The sequence below is a fragment of the Drosophila ananassae genome, chromosome 2R (genome assembly GCF_017639315.1).
Source record: "Drosophila ananassae strain 14024-0371.13 chromosome 2R, ASM1763931v2, whole genome shotgun sequence".
Lineage (NCBI taxonomy): Eukaryota > Metazoa > Arthropoda > Insecta > Diptera > Drosophilidae > Drosophila > Drosophila ananassae.
The window spans coordinates 6,694,148-6,719,871 of NC_057928.1; the positions used below are offsets into that span (position 1 = coordinate 6,694,148).

At 44.9% G+C, this 25,724-nt stretch overlaps 2 protein-coding genes across 15 annotated transcripts in view; one reads left to right on the top strand and one right to left on the bottom strand.

Annotated features, from left to right (window-relative positions):
• Positions 1-14,441, top strand: part of LOC6506183 (calcium uniporter protein, mitochondrial) — a 41,228-nt gene extending 26,787 nt beyond the window's left edge. For 4 of the 14 annotated variants that reach the window (XM_044714893.1, XM_032454816.2, XM_044714894.1 and 1 more), the window contains 6 exons: positions 9,632-9,868; positions 12,884-13,115; positions 13,175-13,280; positions 13,343-13,444; positions 13,510-13,713; positions 13,772-14,441. In XM_044714893.1, coding sequence (XP_044570828.1) covers positions 9,632-9,868; positions 12,884-13,115; positions 13,175-13,280; positions 13,343-13,444; positions 13,510-13,713; positions 13,772-14,005 — 1,115 coding nt within the window. In that variant the 3' untranslated portion in view covers positions 14,006-14,441. Of the gene's footprint in view, positions 1-4,620; positions 5,029-9,631; positions 9,869-12,883; positions 13,116-13,174; positions 13,281-13,342; positions 13,445-13,509; positions 13,714-13,771 lie in introns of those variants that run through there. The other 10 variants (XM_014909162.3, XM_032454818.2, XM_014909165.3 and 7 more) reach the window with 6 other exon arrangements.
• A 1,688-nt stretch (positions 14,442-16,129) lies between these two features.
• Positions 16,130-25,527, bottom strand: LOC6493763 (serine protease nudel). The gene is made up of 15 exons (XM_001958354.4): positions 25,240-25,527; positions 24,553-24,696; positions 22,732-24,489; positions 21,592-22,670; positions 21,060-21,536; positions 20,672-21,005; positions 19,387-20,617; positions 19,160-19,329; positions 18,989-19,102; positions 17,947-18,931; positions 17,421-17,890; positions 17,061-17,352; positions 16,892-16,999; positions 16,696-16,839; positions 16,130-16,637 (listed from the first exon to the last, which is right to left on the bottom strand). The coding sequence occupies exons 1-15, from the start codon at positions 25,256-25,258 to the stop codon at positions 16,220-16,222; spliced, it is 7,743 nt and encodes a 2,580-aa protein (XP_001958390.1). The 5' UTR covers positions 25,259-25,527; the 3' UTR covers positions 16,130-16,219.
• Between the last annotated feature and the right edge of the window lie 197 nt (positions 25,528-25,724).

The window sequence follows — 25,724 nt, forward strand, 5'->3', positions numbered from 1 at the left end:
AGCCACAAGTACTGGCTCCCAAGTACTGGCTGGTTGTTTTCCCGCCACTCCCCCCACTGCTTTGACTTTGTTGAACTTTTAACGTTGCCGCCACTGCCACTGCTGCTGCTGCTGGTGCTGCTGCTGTTGGCAGGTGGAATTTCGTCATCGAGGAGAAGCGTCACCTAGTTTGGATTCGGGGGCTAGGGGCTCTGGAATGGAATCTGCGAATGGAAGCCGCTCTCCGCTTGTCGCACAACAACAAAGCCGCCGGAAATGCGTTGCTCACTTGTAATCAAGTAACTCGAGCGGATGCAAGTGAGTCGCGTCGCTCATCATAAAACAGAAAACCCGAAAGCTTGCAACACGCTTCCCCATTATGATATATCACCATAGAGACTGTTATGAGCGTGGTTCTACAACTCGAGCAAGAATTTTCAATTAAAAGTTTTTAAATACAAGGCCTTGATGAAAATAATGCAATTTTTTCCAGTGTAGACTTGACGCTCTGAGCAAGTGAGGGGGTGGAAAAGTAGGAGAGTGAGACACCAAGGCAGTGAAGCGCGGAAAAGCCGTCAAATGGATGCAAATACCGTGGACTCCGGTGGCAAAAGAAACGGCTGCCAGCAGACTCCCCAAAACACTCCCCCGCCATCGAGTTTGAGTTTTCGGCCCAAGCGAAATGACTTTTTAATGTTGTGACATGTGACCGAAGCCCACGCACGTGACCCTTGCAGCGTTTTCCCCTTTAATTTCCCGGCGCGGCTGAATCGGTCTCCATGCACGCATGGCTCGGGCTTTTGATTTGGGTTTTGGCCGGGAGTGAGCTTCCTGTTTTGACGCCTTTTGTTTTGGCTCCGGCTCCCCGGCTCTTGCCACATTCCAAATTTTCCAGCTCTCGGGCGCTCGGGCTCGGTGTTCAGCCAGCGTGACCCATGAAATAATTTTTACTCTTCCGACCTTTTCATTGCTAGAGTGCAGTGCCCACCAAAGAACTTTTATTTTTAAAAATCTAAAATATAGCTTTTTCGTGAAAATAGTGAATTTTTGTTTTTGCCATCGGGTGTAATGAAATAAGTCAACTGTGACTGGAGATGGCTTTTGGGCAATATTTTAAATGGCTTTTCCGCGGGCCAGAAAACTAGACAGAGTTGAATGACAGCACAGATGAAGTAATAGTGAAAAGGCAGTTTTTTTCATATTCTTTCAGTCTTTTAGGAGCACTATTTTGTTTCATTTATTTAGCATAGAAGAGACTAGGGCTTTGCAAATAAAATTAGGTTCGTTAAAAATTAATGACGTCCGCAGAAACCTACGCTTCTAACCCGTACGCTCTTAGCCAATCACTTCCAGCTCAGAAGCCACCTAACTCTGTTTTGCTTTCATTTGGAATGTAACATTCCAGCCAATCTACCCAACATCAGAGGCAGCATCACGTCCTGCATAAATTGATACGAATTACACTCGTGCACCCCAGATGATCCCTTGAACTGAAAAGCTTCATACTTGAGCCATGCAGGACCCGGCCCCTAAAATTCCTCCCGCCGGCACTATCAAATTAAATCCTCCAGCGGAATGCTTTATATGAAGACGTGTTCCAAAGACACAGTCCAGAATGTGAATTGCGTGTTTTGAAAGCGAAAAAAATTGAGGCAAGAACAAAGCATCGGGCCAATTTGCAGTTGCAAGTAGCACGGAGAAGACGAAGCAACTAATGTACTTGCAACGTGAGTTGCAATTGACAGTCCTCCCCGCATATTTTCAATGGCGACTCTGATTTTCCTCCGCCTGCCCATCGATTTCCACATTTTATTTATTCTTTCGTTTTTCAGCCAGTTCTTTAACAAAAAAACCCAAGCAAAGCAAATCAAAACAAGAGGAAACAGAGCGGAGCAAATATTTCAAAGTGCATATTGAAAATGCACTGGAATGGAAATGAGAATTTTTAAATTGGGACAAATTGCAGAGCTTCCCCCACCACTATTTGAAGTTTATATGTATCTTAAGATCAAATCCCAAATCTTAAGCGAATCATGAGCCTCCGTCACGAGCTTTCAGCCCCTCTTCAAAGTGCCGGGAAACCCAACTCATCCCCGGAATTAATAGCTGCCTGTCTGCCTGTGTCTCCCATCCGAGAACTGAAGGCTTCCACTCAACGTCTTGGTTTTTCTTTAGTTTCCTTTATTGTTAGTTTTTGTGTGAGCCTTAAAGTTGGCAAAGTCGCACAAAAGTGCAATAAAGCGTCCCAAGCAAACGCCGAAGGAATTCAGCAAGTGCAATCCAACAATAAATAAAACATACGCCTTCCGCCACTATTTTAGTCTTTGGCTTTTCCGCCTTTCCCCATCCTGGCTCCGAGTCCATAAAAGCCAACTTAGTATGTAGCATCGCTCTGCTTTGTTTCTCCATCCCGTTTTAGCCATTTTTTTTGCCGTCTTTTGAGAGAATTGCAAACTTGTTTACGGTGTTTTGACACATAACATGCATGCAAACATATAGGGGAAGGATATAAAAAGTTCTTCATTCGGAATTATTTTCGCACTGCTGGCGGAAAAAGCCTGACATCTTGTTATGCAACTCCCAAAGCCAGATGGGTTTGACAAAGTCGGGGAGAGTGCACTTGGAGTTCCAGTGCATAAACAATCTATGGAGCAACATGCATACTAAAAGCACGAGTGTTGACTACTTTCTATTTAAAATTATTTTGATCTTTTGCATTTTGTCCTTAGTACAATATGAGCTAAGAAAACATCAGATGTTTGCCTAAATCAGATGTTAAAGCTTACAGAGTAAGCAGTAACAGACTAATAAAAGGAATGTGGGTGTGTCTGTATACTAACTTTATGCAAATTGAGCCGAGTACTTGGCTTGTCCGTCCGTCAGACATGCGATGCATGGATACATGAATGAATCACAATTCTCCTGCGGCCTGGGCGTGGGTGGGGCGCTCTGGCAAACAACATTACCAGACTGTAACTTGTTCTGTTCGCTTGTCAATTTGTACACGGCATTAATCAATTGAGTGTGCAGTGGAAAATCTATGCAAGATAATCAGACAGATGATGGAAGTTGGCTGCAGAATCAAACCGACAGGAGACACGAGCCGTTGGAAATGTTATCCGCTCCGGTAGACATTGTCAGTCTCAATTTCGTTATTTAAAGGATGTTCCCCAGGCAGCAAGAGAAAGATGTAGGATAAATGGCAGAGTTGAGAAAGTGATATTCGCTCGTTACGCCTTTTTCTTGTGTCCACAGTGCATTTGACACGTAGGCCTGGCATTTTGTATTGCTTTTCCCTCCGGTTTGTGAAAGAGACGTTCTCTTTCTTCATTTCCAGTGCAAAAGGCGATTTAAAATCTCTAAAGCATACTTATGGGCGCCCAACGAAATTGGATTCGGAAACCGGAACATCTCCCACGCTCATTCTTTGTGACGGAAATTGTCTCAACTCTTGCTTTATTTTCCGCACTTTTCCACTTTTCCTCCTGTTTTTCTTCGGCAGCCATCATTTGCACACATTCAGCGGCAAATTGTAGCGCCCCACTCATCTGGCTCGTTTCGCTTCATTTAAGCTCCTTTGCCTCCGTCTTCCTCCAGAAGCGGGCCCCAGCTCCGCTTTTTATTCTCATTGTGCAATTTAGTGTAAAATATTTATTATACAGTCAGTCGTCGTCATAAACTGCAGGCGGTGGTGGGGCGAAAAATGCAATTATTTTGTGCTTTCCACTGTCGGCTGGCGAAAAAACTTTTTCCACATTCTAATTGGTAAATTGTTCGAGGCTATCCGTTCCCTGTCTCTAGTTCCTGGCTGCTTTCTCGCTCTCCCTTTCCCATATTTTTATGCCTTGAAATTAAATTTGTGAAAGTTTAGCTGCCAATCGTCCTGGATGTATGTTTCTGTTTTTTCCGAGAGTTTCGGCATGCCGAAGTGTTCTCCAAACTTTTTTAATGAACATCGAACGGCAGTAGAAACTTTATGGGCCGGAAGACGGCAATGAGAATTTGTTCATTTTTGTTCACCATTACAGCGGCCTAACGAGATATCTAACGATCTATTTTACCCCTTTCCTTCTATTTTCAGGTGAGTTGGATGTCAACCCCAAATAAGACTAAATGGGCCCAAAGAAAAGTACAAGAGAAGTATGCCCAACACGTAGTGCTGACACCGTCACATAAATACATCCGACACCTGCACATTTGCACAACACATCCAGACATCCGTCTCCCGCTGAGACACTGAGAGAAATGTTTTATGAAAAGAGCTATAGAATTAATATAATTAGATTTTGGGACAAGAGAAAGTTACACTTCTTAGTTCTTTAAACATTTTTTAACTTAAATAACTCGCAACTTCGTGTAATTTTCTCTCACTGCTGCTTTACAAAGACATTCCCTTATATAGCCATTTCAATAAAAATTCAGAGCCCCGCCGAAACGTGACTAAATGTTGGCAATGTTCGACGGCCTGGTGACAGTTAAACCTGTGCCAGGCCCCCTGTGCCCATCTGTCCTTACGTATATGTATGCATAAATCGATGTGTTTACACCAGCCAGCCAGTGGCCAAAAAATTGTCATCGTATCGCCAATGTATCTTTAACATCTTTATGTATACACTTCCGCGCCCATCCCCTTCTTCCCAGCTATTCATCCTTCATCCTCCAGTTGGCCAAAGCCTGTCGATACATTATCGCCTCTCGGAACACCCATTCTATATGCAAATGAAGCGACTGCGACTGTCGGTGCCCCGGAAAAAATGCCACTGCCATGGTCTATGTGCGTTTGGAACAAGAGCGCCAAACTATTGGAGGAAAATAAGGGAGAACAAAGCACGACTTTCTGCTGCGAGCCGGGAACAATTCAATTTTTGGACCAGGCCAAGGGGGATAACTTATGGTCGGCTGATGCAGTGTTTTTCGGTAGCTGCCAGAAACGAACAAATTTCCTCACTCAACGGAGTGCGCTTTAAAGCCATAGGTCAGGTCAGAAAAAGGGGTTTCAAAATTATGATTGGGGAAAATAAAGCACACGGATGATGGAAATCGAATATTATGATTTCAATTAGGCAACACTTTCCCTGAAAACTTCAAGTTCAATTAAAAGTATCACACTTTTAACCAAGTTTCAAAGTCGCATAACTTTTAAAAGAAATCTCGAAGTTGTCACGCTGAAAGAATTAAAAGTTTTATGAAAGTTATCTTCAGCTCGAAGTATATGTACTTTAATTAACAAAGAATCTTTGTTCAGACTTATCGAAAATAGTTTTCTAAAAATTATTAACAAGAAAATAATTTCACATGTCCGCACATTTGAAATGGAAAATCCCCCTTTATTGGCTGACGGGCTGGGCTACCCTCGTCAGGATTCGTTTTCGGGATTATGCAGTTCCCTCTTCGATGGCAGCAGATTGGAATTTGAGTGGCGCCGAACAGCTGTCGGTGGCCAGATGGTGCCACGCCTCTAAGCTAAAGCCCACCACCCACCGCCCTCACACGGAATAAGTGCATGGTGTGGACCGGAGGACTCCGCCTCTGCCATCTATTCCAGAATTTACCCATCTCATGTTGCCCGCCCGTCGCCGCTAGCAATTTTAATTGCCATTCCTCCGCCATGTCCAGTTGCGGCCTCAATTTGGCTTGGCGTTCATTTAATTAATTGGTAAAGTGTTCCATTTCTGATGGCCGTCCTTCCGCCACCTACGCCTATCTTTTTCCGCGCCGCCAATTAACTTTGCAAATCAATTCGATTTAAAACTCGTTGAAAAAGGGCCAGCAAGGTTGCCGTCCCTAATTATGTTGCCCGGAAAAAATCCCAGCGAATTAATTTTCCACCTCTTGTCAGCCGAAAAGTTTCATCATGATTTTGCTGTTTGGTCCTGGGTTAGCTCTTCAAACTTTTGAGGGTACTTTTTGCTTCCCTACCTTGGAGAACAAGAGGAGCTGCATTTGTTATCGTTTTTTGGAAACAATGGCGGTTGTTTGTCAGAATTTTTGACTTTTAAAGGAGTTGCCCAAAAAAATTTGAATTTCAATGTACCTTTTATGGTTTCAAAGCGAATCCCTCCTCAGTTCATTAAGCAGGAGACTTTATGAGTAAATTTCCGAGTCAAGTCACAGCCAGTCAAGTCAAAGTTAAATGACTGGCTTCTTAACCCCTCCGTCTGGGGCAACCATTTGTCACCCTGAGAAAATGTGTTGGGTCCCAACCATCCAACCACCCAACCACCAAACCGCATGACATAAATATCGATGTCCAGTGAAGGCTGATTAGAGAAACAGATGCAGGGAGCCAGGGAGCTGGAGCAACTTTTATGGCTTGTCCGGCATCCCTTGCCATTCCTCCCACATATGTCCAGCTCAAAAGGATATTTTATTGGCTTTTCCTAGCCCGGGAGACTTGACCCACAATTCTGGGTACACTAAGAAAATAAACAAGGGACTGCCTAGCCCCGGGTCTGATCAGAATTTATGAACTTTAAATTGAATAAAGGGAGCCTGCAAACTGTTTTAAAGAGCGATTTCTTTCTCTCGCTAGCTGCTAGCCATATAAAAAGTGTAATCCGTCTCTTCATACATTTTTGAAAGTGCACTTTTAGTAGAAAATATCATAACTTACCGCTTGTCCCGCTGACGTGACGACGACGACGTTTGTGACGTTCGAAAGTATCCGTTGCCCATCGTGCCGCCATAGCAGAGGCTGTGACTCTGTCCGGAGCCTATTTTGACGTGCAAAATGTGCCGGACCCGGAGGTTTACAATCCAATAGGGCTACTCAGTGTTTTGCTGCCGGGTGCTTGCTGCAAGTGACAGATAATGTATGTGTCTTGACATTTAGTTTGCGTAAAGTTTGTGCAATTAATTAAATTGGCTCGTGGCGTCGAAAAATTTACACACACGACGCCAAGGAGCATATGGTGGAGGCGTTATCTGTTTAATGAGCAGTCAAGTGGGCGGATGGCCAGAGGAGCCCTTTAGGTTGAGGGTCCATGCCCCATTTCTTATGCTCCATACCATAGCAGACCTCTCAAAGTGCCGCCGCCCCTCGACGGCCTCATCGTCCTCGTTGTCGCCATGTGAAGAGCTTAAAGAGTTCACTGAGGCGTTCGAGGTTCTTGTCTTGTTTCCCCAACGGGGCCAGGAATTACATGCCACACAGTAGTTGCTTACGGAGGCAATCAGTGCTGTGGGGAAGATACAATTTCCGCTTTGGGGTCCAAGGTGAGGCTTATGCTGAAGGGAACCCATCAAAGAGAATTTCAGCAGTTCATTGTTTGTTTAAAGCCTTATTTATGAAGTGCAAGGAGTATTGATTTATTGGGACAGGACTTCAATACTCAACTTCACTAAAATAAATCATTTTAAAGGGGTTTCCCTGCTCTTTAAACGAGTATAGACAAAAGGGCTTTAAGCCGTCATCGTAAAAGCAAACTAAGCCCAGTTGATTGAAATTTTACTAGTTAAATATTAAATAATATCGTAGACACGACAAATGCATTACCCAAATGCAAGGCATTCCATATTCTGTGACCTCGCCACGCTGCCTTTATAGATCATTTCAAATTTTAATGCGAAGCCTAAAAAAAGATTCCTTGTACGACCCTCCTCGTACGCCGTTTGCTGCGAAGTGCTCTTGGTCATAAATATTTCCTATATGCCGCGCCTTCGCCTCCTCAGTCCTGTGAAATGTCCTTTGCCCGAATCACAAAAAAAAAGTAGCGAAGGAAAAAAGCATTGCCTACTTGTGTGCGCCAGACACTCGACCAAGTTGCATTGAAGTTTCGCCTGCATCTCTGCACTTTTGCGGCCGTTGTTTGTCTTTGCCCGCAGTTTTGGGATTATTGTGCAAACTCCGCAGTTGCCTTTGGCTCAAGGCACACAGACCCTGGAATGAGATCAAGGTGAGCCGAACACGCGGGCATAAAATACAACACAAACTCGCCTAAAATATTAAAAAGCCTAAGCACAATGCAAAAACACAATAGCCGCAAAGCGGTTGAGGTTGCGGTTTTCCTTCTATATGCGCGAAAAATACACAGTCGTTTCACCCTCTCGAGCTTGTTGAATTTTCCGCCAAACTCTCCGCTTTCCACGGCCTTCTTCCATTAATTAAGTGGATACCTGCCGGGCTTAAGCTGAAAAGTGTTTCTGTATCTGCGAGACGTGCTTCAAACTTAATTGTTCTAAAATTTTCCGAAGAAATCACTGCGCACAGCAGTGACACAACTTAACAATAATCTCCAGTGTGAAGCACAAATCGATTCTGTGCCAAATAATACGGCTGAGAAAATCAGAGATTTTACGCCCCGAATGGCAAATAAATAACAAGCCGCCTGCGAAATAAAGACTCGCATAAAACAAGATATTTTACAAGATTTTGTCCTGTCCTGCAATTTCATAAATATTTTATGAGCTTAAAGGAGCATCGATGCCTTACGGATGGCCAAATGTGCGGGTTTATGGGTCTGTTTGCCCTCAGCTTACGCATATTCCCCCTTTCAAAGTTTCTGCAATTCATTTCATGTTTGCTTTTCCCTTGTTTTTGTGTCGAGCTGAGTGCTTCGGAAAATTCTTTCTTGCTTAATTTAAATAATGTGTTCTCGGGGTTTGAGAGGCTTTTATCCGCTTAGCTGGCGCGCATTTCCACTGTGGCCACATTAATCAGCCGAAAGGGATGCCAGGGAGCAGGGAGATGAAACGGAATAGGATTATTTGCTGGTGGTTAGTAAATATTTATGCTAAGTAACGATTTATTCATATTTAAGAGAGAGCCATTGCCAGGACTTGCCAAGACTTGGGAACGATTTGATTTTAAAATGGAAGTCAATTGAATAAGACTGGGGAAACATGTATTTGTTTTTGACAATCTTATTTATTATTTAAAGCCTGGTCTATCTGCATGTGATTCTGTTTAAAATATTTAAAATTCCTCTTTAGAGCTCTGCACACTGAATCCCAACTTATCATACTCGTCCTTGTTGGGGCAATCAAGCCGAAGCCTCTCCTTGCCATTCATTGTGTTAATTTTGACGATGACAATAGCATTAAATTTAATGTTCCTGCATTCCGTTTGATGGCCTACGGCCACCGCCCATCCCACCTCCTCATTTTCCCCATTTAGTGTGCGTGTCCTTCCTGGTCTGATAAAAAAAAACGCAAGCGTTGTGACAAACCGGAGGCTCCTCTTTGTTTTTGCAGCTTTGTCTTCGAGCGTGCCCGGGCCTCTCCATCAACATTTTTTCACCATTCTGTGCCCAGCGTCTGTGTTCTGCCTGATGTATTTTTTATTTTGTTAAACACATTTTCGACTTGCCTTTTTATGTGCATTTTTTGCGGCGTTAACTGCACGTGCCATCATTTTTACTGCGCTTTTTGTGGAGAGCAGCTCCTTGGCTTCCTGGATTCCACCCACTTCTCCTGGGCCTTGCTTGCTTTTTGATTCATGATAAAGGAAAAAGGGCCAGTGCCGGCCGACTGCCGAGTGCCGAGGAACTTCACACTTTTTCACCTACACGGGCCAAGCCCCTGGCTTTGATGGAAATTTCTGTTTAATTTCTTTTTCGTATCTCTTTTTTTATTTCATCATTTTCGTTTTTCGGCACGCCCCTAATGCGCCTCTGCCCCATCGCCCACTCGCCCACTATCATTACCATCCCAGATATCACGCGACTCACGCTGACCGAGCTGAGGACGCGGCTAAGGGCCCTCGGACTGAGTGCTACGGGCCGCAAACAGACGTTAGTCGAACGGCTTACGAACGTGGCCCAGAACGGTGCAGTGGCAGCAGCTACAACAACGACGACAACCAAAACAGAATCCAATTTGTCGTCGGCGAAGGAGCCCGTAAATAATTCCTACACGACTTCTGCCCCCAAAGACACAGTCCGGCATAATGGTAGGTAAAAAATTGAAGCTAGGAAAAAGGACATGGAGCACAGAGCAAGGAGCACGGAGCAAGGAGCACGGAGCACTGAGCACGGAAAACCTTGTAGTCCTCGCCCTGTCATTGCCATCCAGCTCTAATAAACGCCCCCAGACTTACCCACGCTAATCGCCCGATGTCCTGCGCTTCCTTCCTGGCCTTATTCCTTTCTCTCGTTTGTTTTCTTTATCGTTCAGTTTAAACGTATGTTTTTGGTGAATGCTTTATATTTTATGCATGCCGTTTAGTTTATTAAATGCCGGCTCGGCGTGGCGCCGCTTTATAATTTGATTTAAATGCACAGGCCAAGCACACGCGGAATCTTGTTGAAAAATGTACCAGAAAATGAAATCACAAAAAATATGCAAACGGGAGGCTGGTTGCCGGTTGCCGGAATTTTTAATAATGCACAAAGGACAATTTTTGCTGGCGTTGCTGCTGCTTGGCGGCTGGCGGCGGCTGCGGCCAGGAGGGGAGGGGCGAAGACCGCCGCCATGTAATCATGCAAAGCCCATTCATAAGAACACACGCACACACTCCTGGGCGACAAGTTTTTGCTCTCACACATGCAAATCACGGCAGCCAGAAGGTCTGCATCACAGATGTCAGGACATTTCTCGTGATTGCTTGGTGAGCTAGAAAAATATATAATTTAAGCGACAAGGTGGCGAGCCAGCCTAGCCTAGCCTCAAAACATTTCCAAGATTTTTTCGACCCGCCCCACGATAACCTGGTATAAATGGTGGATTAAATCTGAATACTTAGTGCAGGTCATGCAGATTATGGCACAGATTTTAAAGCTTGACTTGGCATTCAAGACCATTAGCTGATTGTGTTGAATGATTTACGAATAAAGATTTTAAAGCACAGTAACTTTATATTTAAATTGAAACTTTTCAGATAAGAATCTTTTCCGCTTATAAAGGCAAATATATACCAAATATCCTGTTGTTTAAAATAAAACCCCAACAGATGAATAATGATTTCTTGAAACATGCATTACTTTTCCCCTAATATCATCCATTCTCACGCAAACGTAAGGGAGCCAGCCATAAGGAGCAGAAGTTGGCTGTTATAAATTTGCGGGCTGATTGGCGCTTGCATTTCCTGCGACGGATGTGGTCGCCACGTTTGGGTCTCCACTCTGCCCTCATTTTGTTTCCCAACCACGTGTTCCCACTCGTACACCCGTGCAGGGAAAAAACAGGAGGGTTTGCGGGCGAGGTGAACCACCGCGTTGCCCCGGTATTTGTGCGAGTAAGCTTGACACTTGTTAGCCCTGTTTTGGCAGGGATGCGGAAACCGGCTATTAAGTTTTGATGAAGCAAAGTTGCGGCCTATCGAGGCGAGGAGGCCCGGGGCGAGCATCTGACATGGCATTATCAATGTTGGCACGTTTGCTGTCTGCGGTTATTCATGTTGTGCTCACAACTTGTGGCTCTATGGTATAATACGAGAACGTTAGTGTAGCACACAGGTTTGCTGTTTTTTAGTTCACCGAAAGCCCTGCAACAAAATCACTGACAGCTCCGCAAACTTTGTACTTTCTGTGGATGTCATAGTTTGTAAATTAAACTTTTTTGTCGATGGTATCTGTCTTTGCTGTGGGGCAGCCAGTGTACTATGCATCACAAAGAGTATGTTTTTGTCAGCCATTGCTGTCCACACAAAAACAGTCCAATAAATCCAATTTTTTGCTATACATTTTCACCGCATCACTGGATGTATTTTTCACGAATATTCCTTGATTGCGATCGAGGTGAGATTATAGGGGGTATTGATAGCAATTATCGTTGCCACGTACACAGAATCGATCGACTCAGACGACGAGAGGCACACACGTCTGCCAGCGCGAAAATCTGAAAGTTAACTGAAAATTAAAGTCCCAACTAAAATCTCAAACTATCAATAAACGCAGAAGCCTACGGAGAGGAGAAGAAGCCGAAGCAGCAAAGAAAAAGAAAACATAAAATGTTTAAAATCCCAAAAAATCAAACTCCATGAAAATAATCATCGTAGAAGCCAGCGAGCAATGAGCAGCGTAGTCGGCTTCGACGGTTAGCCAAGTAAAAGCAACAGAAACATAAACCATAGGATCCAACACTAGTTACCCACATTTGGCGCCGACAATTGCTAATGGGTTGAACAGACCCAGCCAAGACACTCTGGCATAGGCCCAGTTTAATAAAAACAATATGGCTTTCAACTGGAAACATTTTCAGAGTTTTCAATACTTTGGGTTTTGAACAAAATTCAAAAATGTTAGCACACCTATCAAGAATTAATAATTAAATTATTTTAAAATAATAGTGCCACTAAAATAAGTAATATCTTTGACTACCCAATTTGTTACTGTGCACTCACAAAAAACTGAGAAGAAAATCTTCATTAGAAGCGTTACTCTGTGTTGGTGGCTGCACTGGCGTGTGGTTGCATTCGTTGCATTGGCTGCTTGCATGAGTGGCAGCGATACAGATAAATATATGTTTGTGCTACTTCATGGCTTGATAAATCCCACATGCGACAAAGTGAAAACTTTTCGTCCAAAGATGACTATCATAATATCTTCGCTATGTTCGGGCTGGAATGCGTTTTGGGTGCCGCTAATTGAATTGTTTGTCAAATTGAACTGCAATGTGAGCAGTATGTCATCTATTTTATAGCCTTTAGTCTGCCGGCTGCAGTTTTTTCCTTTTTATTGTGAGAGGGGAGGGAGTTCCGCCTCAGCTAACAATTCGAACGCCTAACTGCATTTGAATTGAGCCGGGCTGGCAAGTAACCTTGAGTGGCTTATGGTTAATTAAAACTGAGGCAAGCCTGCAGCCAAGATTGGCACACATTCGGCTAGAAACCCCACTCCAAGATTTTGTATTTCCAAGATGCGCGAATTGAATTAGTTCTGGCTCTTTATTACAGTCGTAAATTCTTAATTTGAAAAGATATATTAATGCCAAGTCCGTAATGATTCTCTCTCCTTCCTTGTCCTAGAAGACATCTTTGTGGAGTATGTGAATGGCATGCCCCACATGACTGTCAGGCTCCCCAGTCGCAACGAACTCTGCCAGTTCGCCTTGAAACCCATCACTCACAACGTAGGCGATTTGCTGGCCATGCTTAGAGCTGAGGACCGCGGCATTGATCGTGCTGCTGTCATCAATAAGCATGGAGTGCGAATCGCTTCGTCCTGCACTATTGACAGCCTACTGGATGACTCCTTCAGGTGAGTAACTTAATGTCTTGGACTTTGCCGAAAGTCTGTAATGCAATCTTCACTTGCAGCATACAAATTAACAATCGTACATTGGAAGTCAATCCCCCGAAACGTGACAAAATCACAATAGAGTCTATGGACAAAGTCGGGGATGTGCGCAAAGTTATTGCTCAGGTGGGACTATCACAAGTGGCTTTAATAGATTGTGTAGTGATTTATATTCTGAACCCAAACAGCTGTACGAGGCGTTCAATGTGGGCGAGTATCAGTTGGAGAAGAGCAATCAGCTGGCCAAGGAACTGGAGAGTTTACGCTACGAACTCGAGCCGCTAGAAGAGGTGGGTTCTATTTCATTGAAATTATTTCATTTTAAAATTAAACCTAAATCTAAACTATTTTGCAGAAAAAACTGGAACTTAGCAAAAAAGCTGCTCGTCGGACCAACTTTATGACTTGGATGGGTCTCGGCTTGATGTCCGTGCAATTTGGCATCTTGGCGCGTCTGACCTGGTGGGAATACTCTTGGGATATTATGGAGCCGGTTACCTATTTTGTTACGTACGGCACGACAATGGCAATGTATGCCTACTATTGTGTTACCAAGAAGGTAAGAAGTTCCCCTTCAGTATAAAATAATTTACATAAATTGTGATTTCTACAAACAGGAGTACATGATGGAGCACGTGAAGAATCGCGAGTACTCGCTGTCGCTCTACAGGAACGCCAAGAAGGTCCAGTTCGATGTGGAGCACTACAATGAGCTGAAGCGGAAGTCGGCGGAGGTGGAGTACAATCTAAGAAGGATCAACGATCCGCTCAACATGCAACTGCCATCGCATTTGGTGCGCACTCAGGAGAACACGCCACCAACCCAAAACGAGGAGCGGAAGTGTACTTAAGGACTTCGTGGCAATCAGTTGCGAGAAAAGGATAATCGAAACTCAATCCTAATTTTAGCTCCTTCGTGAATTAGATAAACAACAAAAATAAATGTCGCCCTCTCTTAGCTAAAGACGTTCAGGTGATCGGACTGTTGACTGTCAACGTCCGAACGGATTTTTATGTACGCATCACATGTTGTGTAATCCTTTAGTTTGTCTCTTTATGTTAACTAAACTGTTTTAGTTTCCTATTTTATGTTTAATTAGTCTAAGCCAAGTCGGACGATTCACAAAACGCACAAGTTCTATCTGACGCCTGCAGTTTTCAACTGATAACACTAATTTATGTTTAATCTTAAATTATTTATTGCAAGTGAGAGATTTGTTTAAGCCTAAGGCAGTTTTTGTGTGTGCAAAGTTTTAGAAAAATACATGAATTATTTATTGAAAATGATTTCCTCTTGAGTTTTATGAGTTTTTTCTTTGTGTTAGAAGTTTTCCGAAAACAAAATAGAAACTTTGACTTACCATTGCCACTAAGAACGTAGAATGTAAAACATACTTTTTAGCCGAAAATAGGAAACTGTTATAAATTTTGACCCAGAGAACTGCTTGAATGCTTTTAGGCGGCCCCTTAGCTATAGGAATGGAAAATGGAATTATTTCTAGATTGCGCCAGAGTGGCGAAACTATAGATATCATCTAGTAACCAGTATACATTACGAACACTACGCGGATGCTCAGACTCTGATGGTCCGAGGTCCAATCTGTCAGAGACTCAGAGATCCCTGCAACCGTGAACTCATCCAGTGAAATCTACTAACTCTTCATAAGCTTTAATATACTCGTACCACTACCTACTGAGAACATCTAGAACGAATCAATTTGTAAATAAAACGCACCAATTAATCCATTAAGATTTTAGCAACGGAATTAAACAATTTCACCGGGACATCGTAGTTAGTAAAGTTAATGAAATCCTAAGCGTAATTTAGTAGGTATGTTAGGTATGTAAATATATATAAACTGCTGTGTTTCATGACAACGTAAACGATATGTAAGGTCACCGACATTATTGAGGAAACTAAGCTTAACATTGGCTTAGAAAAGGAATCGGCATTGGCCCACTCCTGGCTCATAGAAGGCCCAGACGATGGGCTCCTAAATTTTACCCGTACTACGCTTTTCTTCCGAACTCTACCAACCTATATACTATACTCTTGAAACTTACATTTAGAATTGTCAAAGGTTGTGTTGAGAACTGTTTGCCTGTGCTACGAACCCAATCCTAGAAACTATTTATCTCTACTAACAATCCACACAGCTGCATCGCTGCACACAATACGACCGCACACATGGTTCACATAAATCGCACACTTACTCTAATCGCCATTCGGAATGATTAACTCTAGACTAAGCATTTACCTATGCGTACTTACGTACTTATAATACTTTAATGACATTTGTGATTCAATTTCAAATTATAAAGTGAAATTATTTACTGTACAAAGAGATCATATTGTTAATCAAACTAAACTTTGAAAGTATTTGCCTAACCCAAGTCCCAACTAAAGTTTGCGTTTATCTAATGAATTATACATGAATAGTTACCTCCCAGAAGTATTCCCAAACTTAATCCTAATCAGCGCCAAAGACTTATGAATACATTTAACTAGTTACTCTTATACATTCCCCTAGACGGACGTTAAAGGTTTTGAAGCCCCTACTATTTATACGTATATTATATTTATTACCAACGATGCGCCCGAGAGACAACCTAATTTCAAAAATGTTTGACGTTCCTCGATGGCCGCAAGTCTTCTAATTCTCAAGTACCTTCTTTCATATAAAATCTAATCTAAACATAAAACTTAAATCTTTTTAACGAATTTAAAGGAAACCCAACTCTTAATTAAGTGCTTTAATTAAATTGTTTGAATTTTGAAATAACGGAAAGCGATTTTTTACATTTATAAAAACCAAAAAATTTGTTTGTTATACTAATATTAAAAAAACTACCCAAAAACCAAGCTTAAAATCAAGTAAAAATAATAAAATATGCAACATATGCGATCGCAAACTGATTAATAATAAAAATAATAAAAAGAAATTCGAATAAAACAAAGTTAACAACAAAACGTGTACAGATCTCGCATTTATTTGCTACTAAAACGCACAAAGGACATCACGAGATTAGGAAGAGGCTCTTACCAAGATCATAGTAACTACACTTCAAGCACACCGGATCTCCAACCTGTAGCATCTGCTGGAATCGGTGGCATTCCACCTAACCAGCTCGGCTATGGGCCGGCTGGATTTCAAAAAGAGCGTCAGCCGCTCGTTGAGCTGCAGGGGTGAGAACTTGCTGATAATCAACGCCTTGGTGGAGTCTCGATACTTTCCCACCAGAGAGTCGTTGCTGAAACTGCGTCCCTGTCGATCCGCCAACTCGTAGGTGTGCACGGCCTTGTTCTCCTCGTCGTCGATCAGCCGGTAGCTGGGCTGTCTGTACGGATTGTATCCCAATTTCTTGCATATCTCCCGCACCTCGTCCACTTGCGGCGGCGAGCTCTTGGGGAAGCATTTCGTGTGCCAGATACCATAGGTCTGTTCGATAACCTGTCCATACTGCGGAGCTGTTTCCGGTTGCCTAAAATTGAAACAATTTATTAGCTAGTTATTCACCAACTTTGAATTCGATGCCATACGTATGCTGGCTATTGGCCCAAAAGTCCTTCTTCTGCTGATGCAGAGGGTGTTCGATGCCAAAGCAGTACCGCTCATCTTCGCCATTGGGGCAGTCGGGTTCCTTGTCGCACACGAAGTCTCGGGGAATACAATCTTCAGGGGAGCTACAAATAAACCCAGTTACTAAGGTATTTATCAGTTAGACAAAATACTTACGAGCTGCATTGGAAGTGGTCTGCCGTGCAATTGCAAAGCACAGAGCTTTCATCGCTCTTGTCCCAGCAGTTTCGTTTACCATCGCATATCTTCGAAGGATCAGTGGCCCTGACATGCACAATACTCATATAGTTAGTCAGTTTTTGAAAAAATTAAAATATTTACTCACTGGAGGTAGGTGAAGCAGCTGCAAATAGTGGGCTCGTCAGTCATGTCCTCGCAGTCGGGATGGTGGTCACAGAACTTGTTTTTGGGCACGCATTTGAAGCTGGAGCGGCACTTCATCTCGCCGGGGGCACATTGTTGCTTCAAGTGCCGACATCTGGTTTCCTCCTCATCGCTGCCATCGTGACAATCGGATCGGCCGTTGCAGATGGCAGTTTGGGGCAAGCAAAGCCCCAACGGGCAGCGGTGAGTGGAGCACTCTGGAGCTGACTGCAGGTTTCTGCAACTAGGTTTGTCTGGCGAGGGAAATCAATTTAAATTGAATTTCGTTTAGCAATGGGACCTGCAGCCCCTCACAATTCACCTATAATATCCTGCAGCGATTTGTACGCTTGTTCCAATGTCCGAATGGCAAAAGGCTGCTTAAAGCTCTGGCAGTCCGAGTTGTTGTAGCTAAACATGGCCGTAGGGAACCACCCAGAGTGCGAATCGCGACAGACCAGCACTCCCTGATCGCTGGGGTTGTGATGAAAATCGCTGGCATTCTTCAGGCCAAACTGGTGGCAGCTGGTGAACTTGGTTATGGCCGGCAGTTCGGTGGGAGCCACCCCGTTGATGAGCTCCACCTCCTCCGAAATGGAGGCCATGTCCTCAGCACTGACGTTCAACAGGCGCATCAGGTTAACGGGGGGCTGCTTCTCCTGCAGCTTGTAACAGGACGTGCAATCGGAAATGTTGGCCATTTTGGTGATGGCTACTGTTTTGATGCGTCCCGTGAAATCGTCGTGCAGCACACTGATGCAGTCTCTTGAAGCGTCTTCGGTTTCATGGGAACTGTTGAGCAGGAAGGTGGAATGTAACAATAAATTATAAATATAAGTTTTCATTACCTATCGGGCAAAAAGGTCGGAAGAACGTGGTGCGTAAATTTAACAGGATTCTCCAAATGCAACAGCAACACATTGGACTTCGGAACAGGCTCAAAGCAGTCTATCCTTCGAATCTGCTCCTGGTTGCTTCGATGAAGCGTTCTCTTGGTTTTGCCGCCGCCCAGCAGAGCACTGACGAAGTGCGTCCTCAGACTAATCCCAAACATGCAGCTCTCGTGGACCAGCAGCCAGTGCTTGTCTATGAGCACGCCGATGCACCAGAGATCCCCGTTCGAGTAGACATCGGCTAGCCAGGGCCAGTGCAGCTCCTCGATGGCTTCATGCAGTTCCTCGTTGACTAGCAGCGTTTTGTTTTTCTTGCTCTTAATCAGACTATCCAATCGGTCCAGTATTTCATCCTTTTTATTCACGACCGTTGCTGGTAGCTGCGGCTTAAAGTGTACGTTTGGTCGGTTGTGGGTTTCGATAGTGGGCAGAAGCACTGGCACCTCGTCCTTCAGTTTCGGCTTGACTGCTTGCCCAGCACTAAGTGTTTTCAGGGGAGTGGTCTTGTTGGAATACGGGTTGCACTCCACATAGATACCCAAGCACTTGGTGGGCAGCAGGCGATCTTTTTCCGGTCTTGGGGCGCTTGGATGTCCCAGCTCTGGCATTATTATTTCATTTTCCGTCAGCTGAATGTTGTCACCAACCATTGAATGAATATGAGAAGCCAAACGGGTCCTGCCACTCTTCAGCTCCGGCGTAATGGGATGCATTTCCTGTTGGCTCACAAACTCTGTGCTGTTGAAGTAGTGAGCTCCCTTGAATCCCAGGAGGGCACACACTGCGTCCGCCGTGTTGGCTTGGTGCTCATGATAGCCTGTTTCATGGGCGCAAACAACCCGCCACACTCCATGAGCGTTTCTCGAAAAGATTCCGACACTGCTGAACTTGGGCTGTTGGTGAACATGGAAATGCACATCATGTCCATTGGTTAGGGCAACTAAAAACGAATATAAATGTAATAAGAGTGTGTACGGGTTTGTGAAAACAGACTTACAGCAATCTTTCTCATCCTCCTTGAACTTACAGTCCACTTCATTGTCACAGCGTTTGGTTAGGGGCAAGCAAGTCTTCGACAAAGGACAACGGAATTCGTTAGCATGACAGCCCCCTTTAAAATATTTTAATTAATTAGATTTTATTTTTAATATATATATTTATTCCCTACCGCAATCCTGCTCATCAGAGAGATCCTCACAGTCGTCTTTGCCATCACATATTAGGGCTGCTAGACTGCCCTTCAAATAGTCCTTACAGGAGCAGTCCAATTCATCGGTTCCATCTTCGCAGTCGACTTTCCGATCACAGTGCATTTGAATATCAATGATTTGAGGCATGCTTTCGGGATAAAAATGTATGAAACGGAAATATATAAAATGCCTTTCAGAAACTTACATTTTACACACAAACTTATTGGGAATCTGCACCTCATCTTCATGGGAATGGACGCTGCTCTCTTCTGTGGTTGTCCTTAAAGGCTTCATAGTGGTAGTAGCCTTAGGAGTAGTAGTTGAAGAAATAGTGGTAGCAATGGTACTGGTTGTTGGAGCCAAGGTGGTTACGGTGGTTACTTCAGACTGAACACTGGTGGGTACTCCTGTAGTGGTTGTGACTAATGGAGTGGTGGTGCTGCTAATCGTTGTAGTTGACTCCATAGTTGTTGTTTCCCGAACTTTCTCTGTTGTCACTGGGAAGGCAGCTTCTGTTGTGGATTCAGTAGTTGTGGTCACTAGCTCCTCCTTCATTGTAGTAGAGCTTCGCTCTTCCATTAATTGGGTGACTAAGTCCGCCATATTCTGGAAATCCTCAGTGGACGTTGGCATTGCCGTGTTTGTGGTCAATTCCAATGTGGTGGGCAGAGTACTGGTAGGTGCAAATGTGGTTGCTGGAACGGTTGATGGTGTGACATTCCCGGAATCTGTAGTGGTTGAGTCAACCCTTGAGCTGGGATCTATGTCATCTTCAGTTGTAGTTGGATTCCCCAAAGTGCTTGTGGAGATATCTTCCAGTTGTCCTTCCGTGGTTTCAGTTTCATCATCTGAAGTAGTTGTTTCCGTGTTTTCCTCCTCATCTTGCTCTGCCTCCAATTCTAAATCTTCAATGGGAATCAGCTCCCGATTTTTAGCCTCCACTGGATGGTAGTCGCTTTCTGTCGTGGTGCTTATGTTTCGCCCGGCTCCAACCATATCCGGAATGAAGTTGTAAGCGCATCCAACCTCATCTTCACCGCCAAGACAGTCCACATTACGATCGCATCTCTGGCGCTTGGCTATGCATCTCTTGCCGCCCCATACGCAAATGAATCCTGGACAGAGTTGCAGTGGCTTCCGGGCAGGCAGATGTCGAGGATTCACTGCCATCTCCAGCCAGTCGAGGTAAAGAGTGACCCGGGTGTATACGCCAAACTCCTGTGGCCTTGCACAGCCATTGCCGTGGCTCACTACCCCGGCGAGGTACAGTTCTTCCGGCCGAGAGACGCTGCGGCAGAAAAGCGGACCGCCTGAGTCTCCTTGACATGCATCGCGACCTCCGTTTGGATCGCCGGCACAAATGTTTTCTGAGGCTTGATCCTCAGGATCTGAGCACCGTTTTCGAATAGGCACAATCACCTGCCGAAGAGGGTCACCTAAAAAATTGATGAATATTTTATTTTTTTCTTCAAGCTAAGTAAAGTACTTACTGCTGGGACCCTTTTCCCTAATAGCTCCCCAACCAACTACTGTGCACATGGTGTCCTCCACAGGTCCCCAGATCCAATCATCTCCGATGGTCGTGCGTCCCAGGTCTGGCAGGCAGATGGGCTTCACCCAACGATTGAAGTTAAGGGGATTGGCCAGGCGTAGTAGGGAGAGATCATTGCGCATACTCCTGCGCTCGTATGCCTGGTGGACCACGACGTGGGAAACGGGCTGGATTTGTGTAGCCGGGGAGTAGCTGGTGCGGCGCAACAGACCAGCTCGCACCTCGTAGTAATACTTTCCAAAGTTGATGACACAGTGGGCAGCGCTGATGATCTGAAATGACAGAGAATAGTGAGCAAAAATTTAATTTTTTAACCTTCAACTTACCCAACGTTCGGTGTAGATGGTTCCTCCGCAGTGGAACTTTCCGTCGCGGTAAATGGCCACCACGAAAGGCCACTGGAGGTCACTCGTGTAGCGGCCACCCACAATTCGACCATTGCCAACATTTTCGCTCGAGTCCGACACAGTTCTCTTGACTCTCTTGGAGTGCACTGCTTTCGTAGCATTCTTGGGAACTCCGCACTGCATTGGAGGACACTTGACGTACGCCACGTGGTTTTCGAGGGAGTCATGACTATTGCGCCCATGGCAAGCTTGGGCAAATTGAACTCCAGCCTGCAGAGAGGGCTCAATAAATGGTCCAGGTAGGGTCAGGGTCTTGAAGCCAAGATCCACGCCAACATTTCCGTCTTCCAACTCACAGGCGTCGGCTGCCCACTTCTGTCCATTGTTGCACACAGGATGCCAATCGCCACGATAGTTATGGTACAAAAATCCCTCAGAGGCAGAGGCAGCATGGGACTAAAGAAAGAAATATTCGTTATCATCGTGGAGGTAAAGATTTAATGGTTCTTACCATATGATCTGCCACATCGGTGACCAGCATGCTGCACTCAAGCTCATCGCGCCCGTTGAGGCAGTTCATGAAGCCGTCGCACCGTTCCAAGCGATTGTAGCACATGGAGAGGGTAGACTGATTGTGTTTGGCAAACTCCGCCGGGTTTTCGTAGCAGGAGTGGGCCAGAGGCTCGCAGCCAAAGCAACCCAGCTCATCCTCGCCCATCGGGCAATCCGCATAGCCATCGCAGAGGCGCTCCTCATCCAGGCGATCCGCACAAGTACAGGCGGACTCATCGCTTCCATCCGAACAGTCCACCACATTGTCGCACCATCTGTTGGCTGAAATGCACTCCTGCTGCTGGCCGAAGCAGGACAGCTGATCCGGTTCCGGACATTTGGAGTGGTGCTGCACGGTTGACTCTGGCAAGCCTGCGTAACTGGCGTAGATGATCTGCCCCTGGTTGTGATTGACAGAAGACTGATTGGCATGCCGCATCTTGAAGTTGGCATTCGAGAAGGTCGTCTGGCCGTTCGACGGTTGTTGGGGATTCGAAACAGAGGATTGCGCGGATCCCTGTCCCGCCTGGTTCTGCAGGTAACTGCAGTACACCTGCTGCTGTTGCCCATTAGAAAGCTTTTGCGGTGAGGCATTCTTGGAGAATATATTGGCTCCCTGGCCACCGGATCCGGAACCACCGCTGCCCCCGAAAAAGTTTCCACTGGGTCCAAACTGCTGGGGAACAAAGAAAATACCGCCGCCGGCGTTCGAGGATCCTCCAAAGTGGGCGCCCTGCATTCCCATAAAAGCGGGAGAGCCAGACCACATAGGCATCCGGAAGTTGGCCGGCGTCATGTAGAAACAGACTGGAATGCTGGGCATTCCGAAATTCGGATTGAACATAAACTGAGCAGAAGCCTTCATCGTCTCTCCGGACACTGGAAAGCCACCTGGAGCTCGACTAGTAAACTGCACACTTGGCGAGGCAGTGAATGTTTCGCCTTTCTCCTTGGCTTCGCCCTCAGTCAAGGCGGATCCTCTGTTTCTCATTTTCTGGGCCACCCTTTCGCACAGGCTTAGGATCTGAGCATCGGCAGCTAAAGGGGAAATAGGTAATTTTAGGGGTTTAAACGCTATTTTAAAGAGGGAATTTCTTACCATTCCATGGCTGGCCTTTCAACGGATTCATCTTGGGCCTCATGTTTTCCAACATTTTCGTGTCTAAGCCAGTACCGAAAGTGTCTATCAGCTCGTTCTGGTTCGGCCTAGCCTGCTGCTGGAACTTCTTCAACCAGACCTGTCTCTCATACACATCCGTAGCCGATTCCTGCGAGGATTCGTTGGCGCTTAGTTCTTTCAGCACGGGTTTGTCTTGCTCATGCCGCTCGAAGCTCTCCAGCATGTTCTCGATGCTGCTCGGATTGTCCAGAGGATGCTCAAATCGGGGGCCATCCATCGAGTCGCTATGCACCTGCCTGGTGGTCAGCTTGGGCTGTGTGGTGGAGGTCGTGCTCGGTTCCCCGCTACCTTCATTTCCGTCAATTATCCAGCTAATCTTCACAGGCTTCTGGACGGCAGAAGGTATAGTTGTGTTGGGCAGGCCTTCATTAGATTCTGTGGTGCTAATTGTTGTGGGAACCAAAGCTGTTGTAGTGGTGGAATTAGCCAGTGGCTCATCCACCTCCTCGCCATCTATTATCCAATCGAACTGCAGCTTCCGCTGACCGGATGTGGTAGCTGTGGCTTCCGTGGTTCCGACTAATGTGGTGGTATCTTGCTTGGTGGCTGGAACCGTGGATTTTAGAGCTTCAGTGGGTTCGGTAGTGCTAATGACTACAGTGGTGGTGGGGCTGGTGGTATTGCCGAGTGGGTCCACATCTTCATCACCATCTATAATCCAATCGAATTGGGGCTTTCGCTGCCCCGGTGTGGTTCCAACTTCCGACGGACCATCTGTGGTTACATTGAGTCCCATAGTTGCTTCAGTTGTTTTTTCCATTTCTGGCGTTGGAGTCGTTTTCCTGATGCCAGGTCCTTCGGTAGTGCGCAAAATCTCTTTGGGTTTGTCGAACTGATCCAGAATCCAACTGATCTTCTCAGTTGTTGTGCCCTCCACTTTCAATTGCTCGCTTGTGGTATCAGTAGTCTGTGGTGTGGTCTGTGGTGACGGGGTTGTTTCTGGCTCCTTGGTGGTGGCAACTGTCTTGGGCGTATCGTCCGTATACACCTCATCATCATGGTCGTGCCCATCAATGATCCAACTTATCCTGGCTGGCTTAATCTTCGTTCGCTGGGGTTTCTCGGTGGCATTACCAGATGCCACTGGGGCGTAAATAGTGGTTTCTTGCACCACCAAATCGTCGGAGGTCAGCTCCTTATTCTTGTGCTCCTCGGACTCCATGCTCTCAGACTCGAGCAAAGGCGCTTGTTCCCGCATTATAGCCTTCATTTTCTCCATTTTTTCAGCCACTTCTCTGGCCATTTTGTACATTTTCAAGAAGGCCGACATGCAGTCCTGGGGAGTTTCCTTCTTGCACCGGACAAACTCGTTCTCAAGCCGGCTGAGAGCCTCTCTGGCTCTTTTGCTCCTCAGCTTGTTGTAGAGGTTGTGCAGATTGGCCTCCACCTGAACAGGATCAAGCAGCTTAGCCTCGATCTGGACAGGATCCAGTAGATCCTTCCTGGGTAGCTCGCGGCGCGTCTTGTGCTTTTTGTGCAGCCGGAACTTAAGCAACATGTTTTTGATTCGCTTCTTCCTGTGCTGACTATCATCAGTCTCCTTGTCCGTGTCCTCGTCCAGTAGCTTAAAGTGCAACGTTTGGGGGCTGACTATCAAGGGTACCTGATCCTCATCGAAGGGTTGGTTGGCAAGCAATCTGTGCTCAGCATTCAAGGCGGCAATCTGCTGAACTCGGTCTAGGGAAGTTTGATACAACATTTCAGTCTCATTCCTAGAAGATGCACCCATCATCGACTTACCCATCCTCTCCACAACAAGACCATGGTAGATCATTGTGAAGAGCAGTGTGAGGATAACGATCCCCGAGATGGCCACAATCCTCCTGCTATAGGCACTGCCCCAGCAACGTCGAGGGTGTCTCAGCAACCTAGTTGCCTCAAGTTCTACGGAATTTCAGACCAATTTAGTCACTTAAAAATAAAGTCAACCCATCGATTGCTTAATTGTTTACCTATTTTTTTCTTTTCTACTCTTTTCTCTTAAATATATTTCACATACTTTTATTTTAGGCATACAAAGTGAAACATTCTTTACTCTTTTTTGAAACCTAATTGCGGTCAGCACTTTCTTGGCCAATCAGCCATTTCGCAATAAATTTTATAAAAATGCTGATTAAGTTTCGTACTAATTGGAAATTTACAAAAATGTAATGAAATTTGATTATGAGAATTTTGTTATGAACCTTAAGAAGGGATATTGGACAATATAAGGAAATATTTCTAAAGGACTTTTCTAAAACAAATCTAAAAGACTTTTTGTGTAAAAATAAATAGTTTAATTGCATTTTATAATTTTATAATAAATGTATGATCTTTTTTTATAGAAATTATAGATTTTAGGAATTCATTTTATGATTAAAAATTCGTATTTTTTAAATTATATAACCATATTTTTTAATAATAAATTTTCCGTTGCAACACACATACCATCCATATTGTAATTCATTTTTCACAATTTTATTCTCTTTTTTTTAATATTTACTTTTTAAGCATTTTTAAATTGGGATTTATTCCATATTCCACAAGCGTATTTTCACTCTTTTTTTCTCAATGCCCAATTTTATGTTTCTCACTTTGTTAAATTGGCTGTCCAACAAGGAGCCTCGGGTTACAGCAATTCACTCAAACAAAAAGCAATCACAAAAACCGAATTTGATATCCCCGATCCACGAACACTGTATCCACGGCGACGACGATTTGGAGACTTCCGCGCGATCCGCTCGGCAAACGGCAACTGAAGCCGCCAGTGGCCGGCGGGTCTGCTTATGAAGGCTTCCGGAAAGTGGATCAGCCGGCAACCGACCCACTTCCAGGGGCCAGAGCTGCACTTTTCTGCTTCGTTTTGAACTTTACAGTTTTTTGGTTAATGAAAAATGGCCCGACAAGTGCTGCGGTCAGCCGAAACGGGCCTC

What these genes read in the sequence shown, in the direction of transcription:
- LOC6493763 (XM_001958354.4), bottom strand. An exon ending in CCATCTACACCGAACGTTGG is followed by an intron (nt 21,006 to 21,059) that starts GTAAGTTGAAGG and finishes CTGTCATTTCAG; the next exon opens with ATCATCAGCGCTGCCCACTG. An exon ending in TAGGGAAAAGGGTCCCAGCA is followed by an intron (nt 20,618 to 20,671) that starts GTAAGTACTTTA and finishes TCAATTTTTTAG; the next exon opens with GTGACCCTCTTCGGCAGGTG.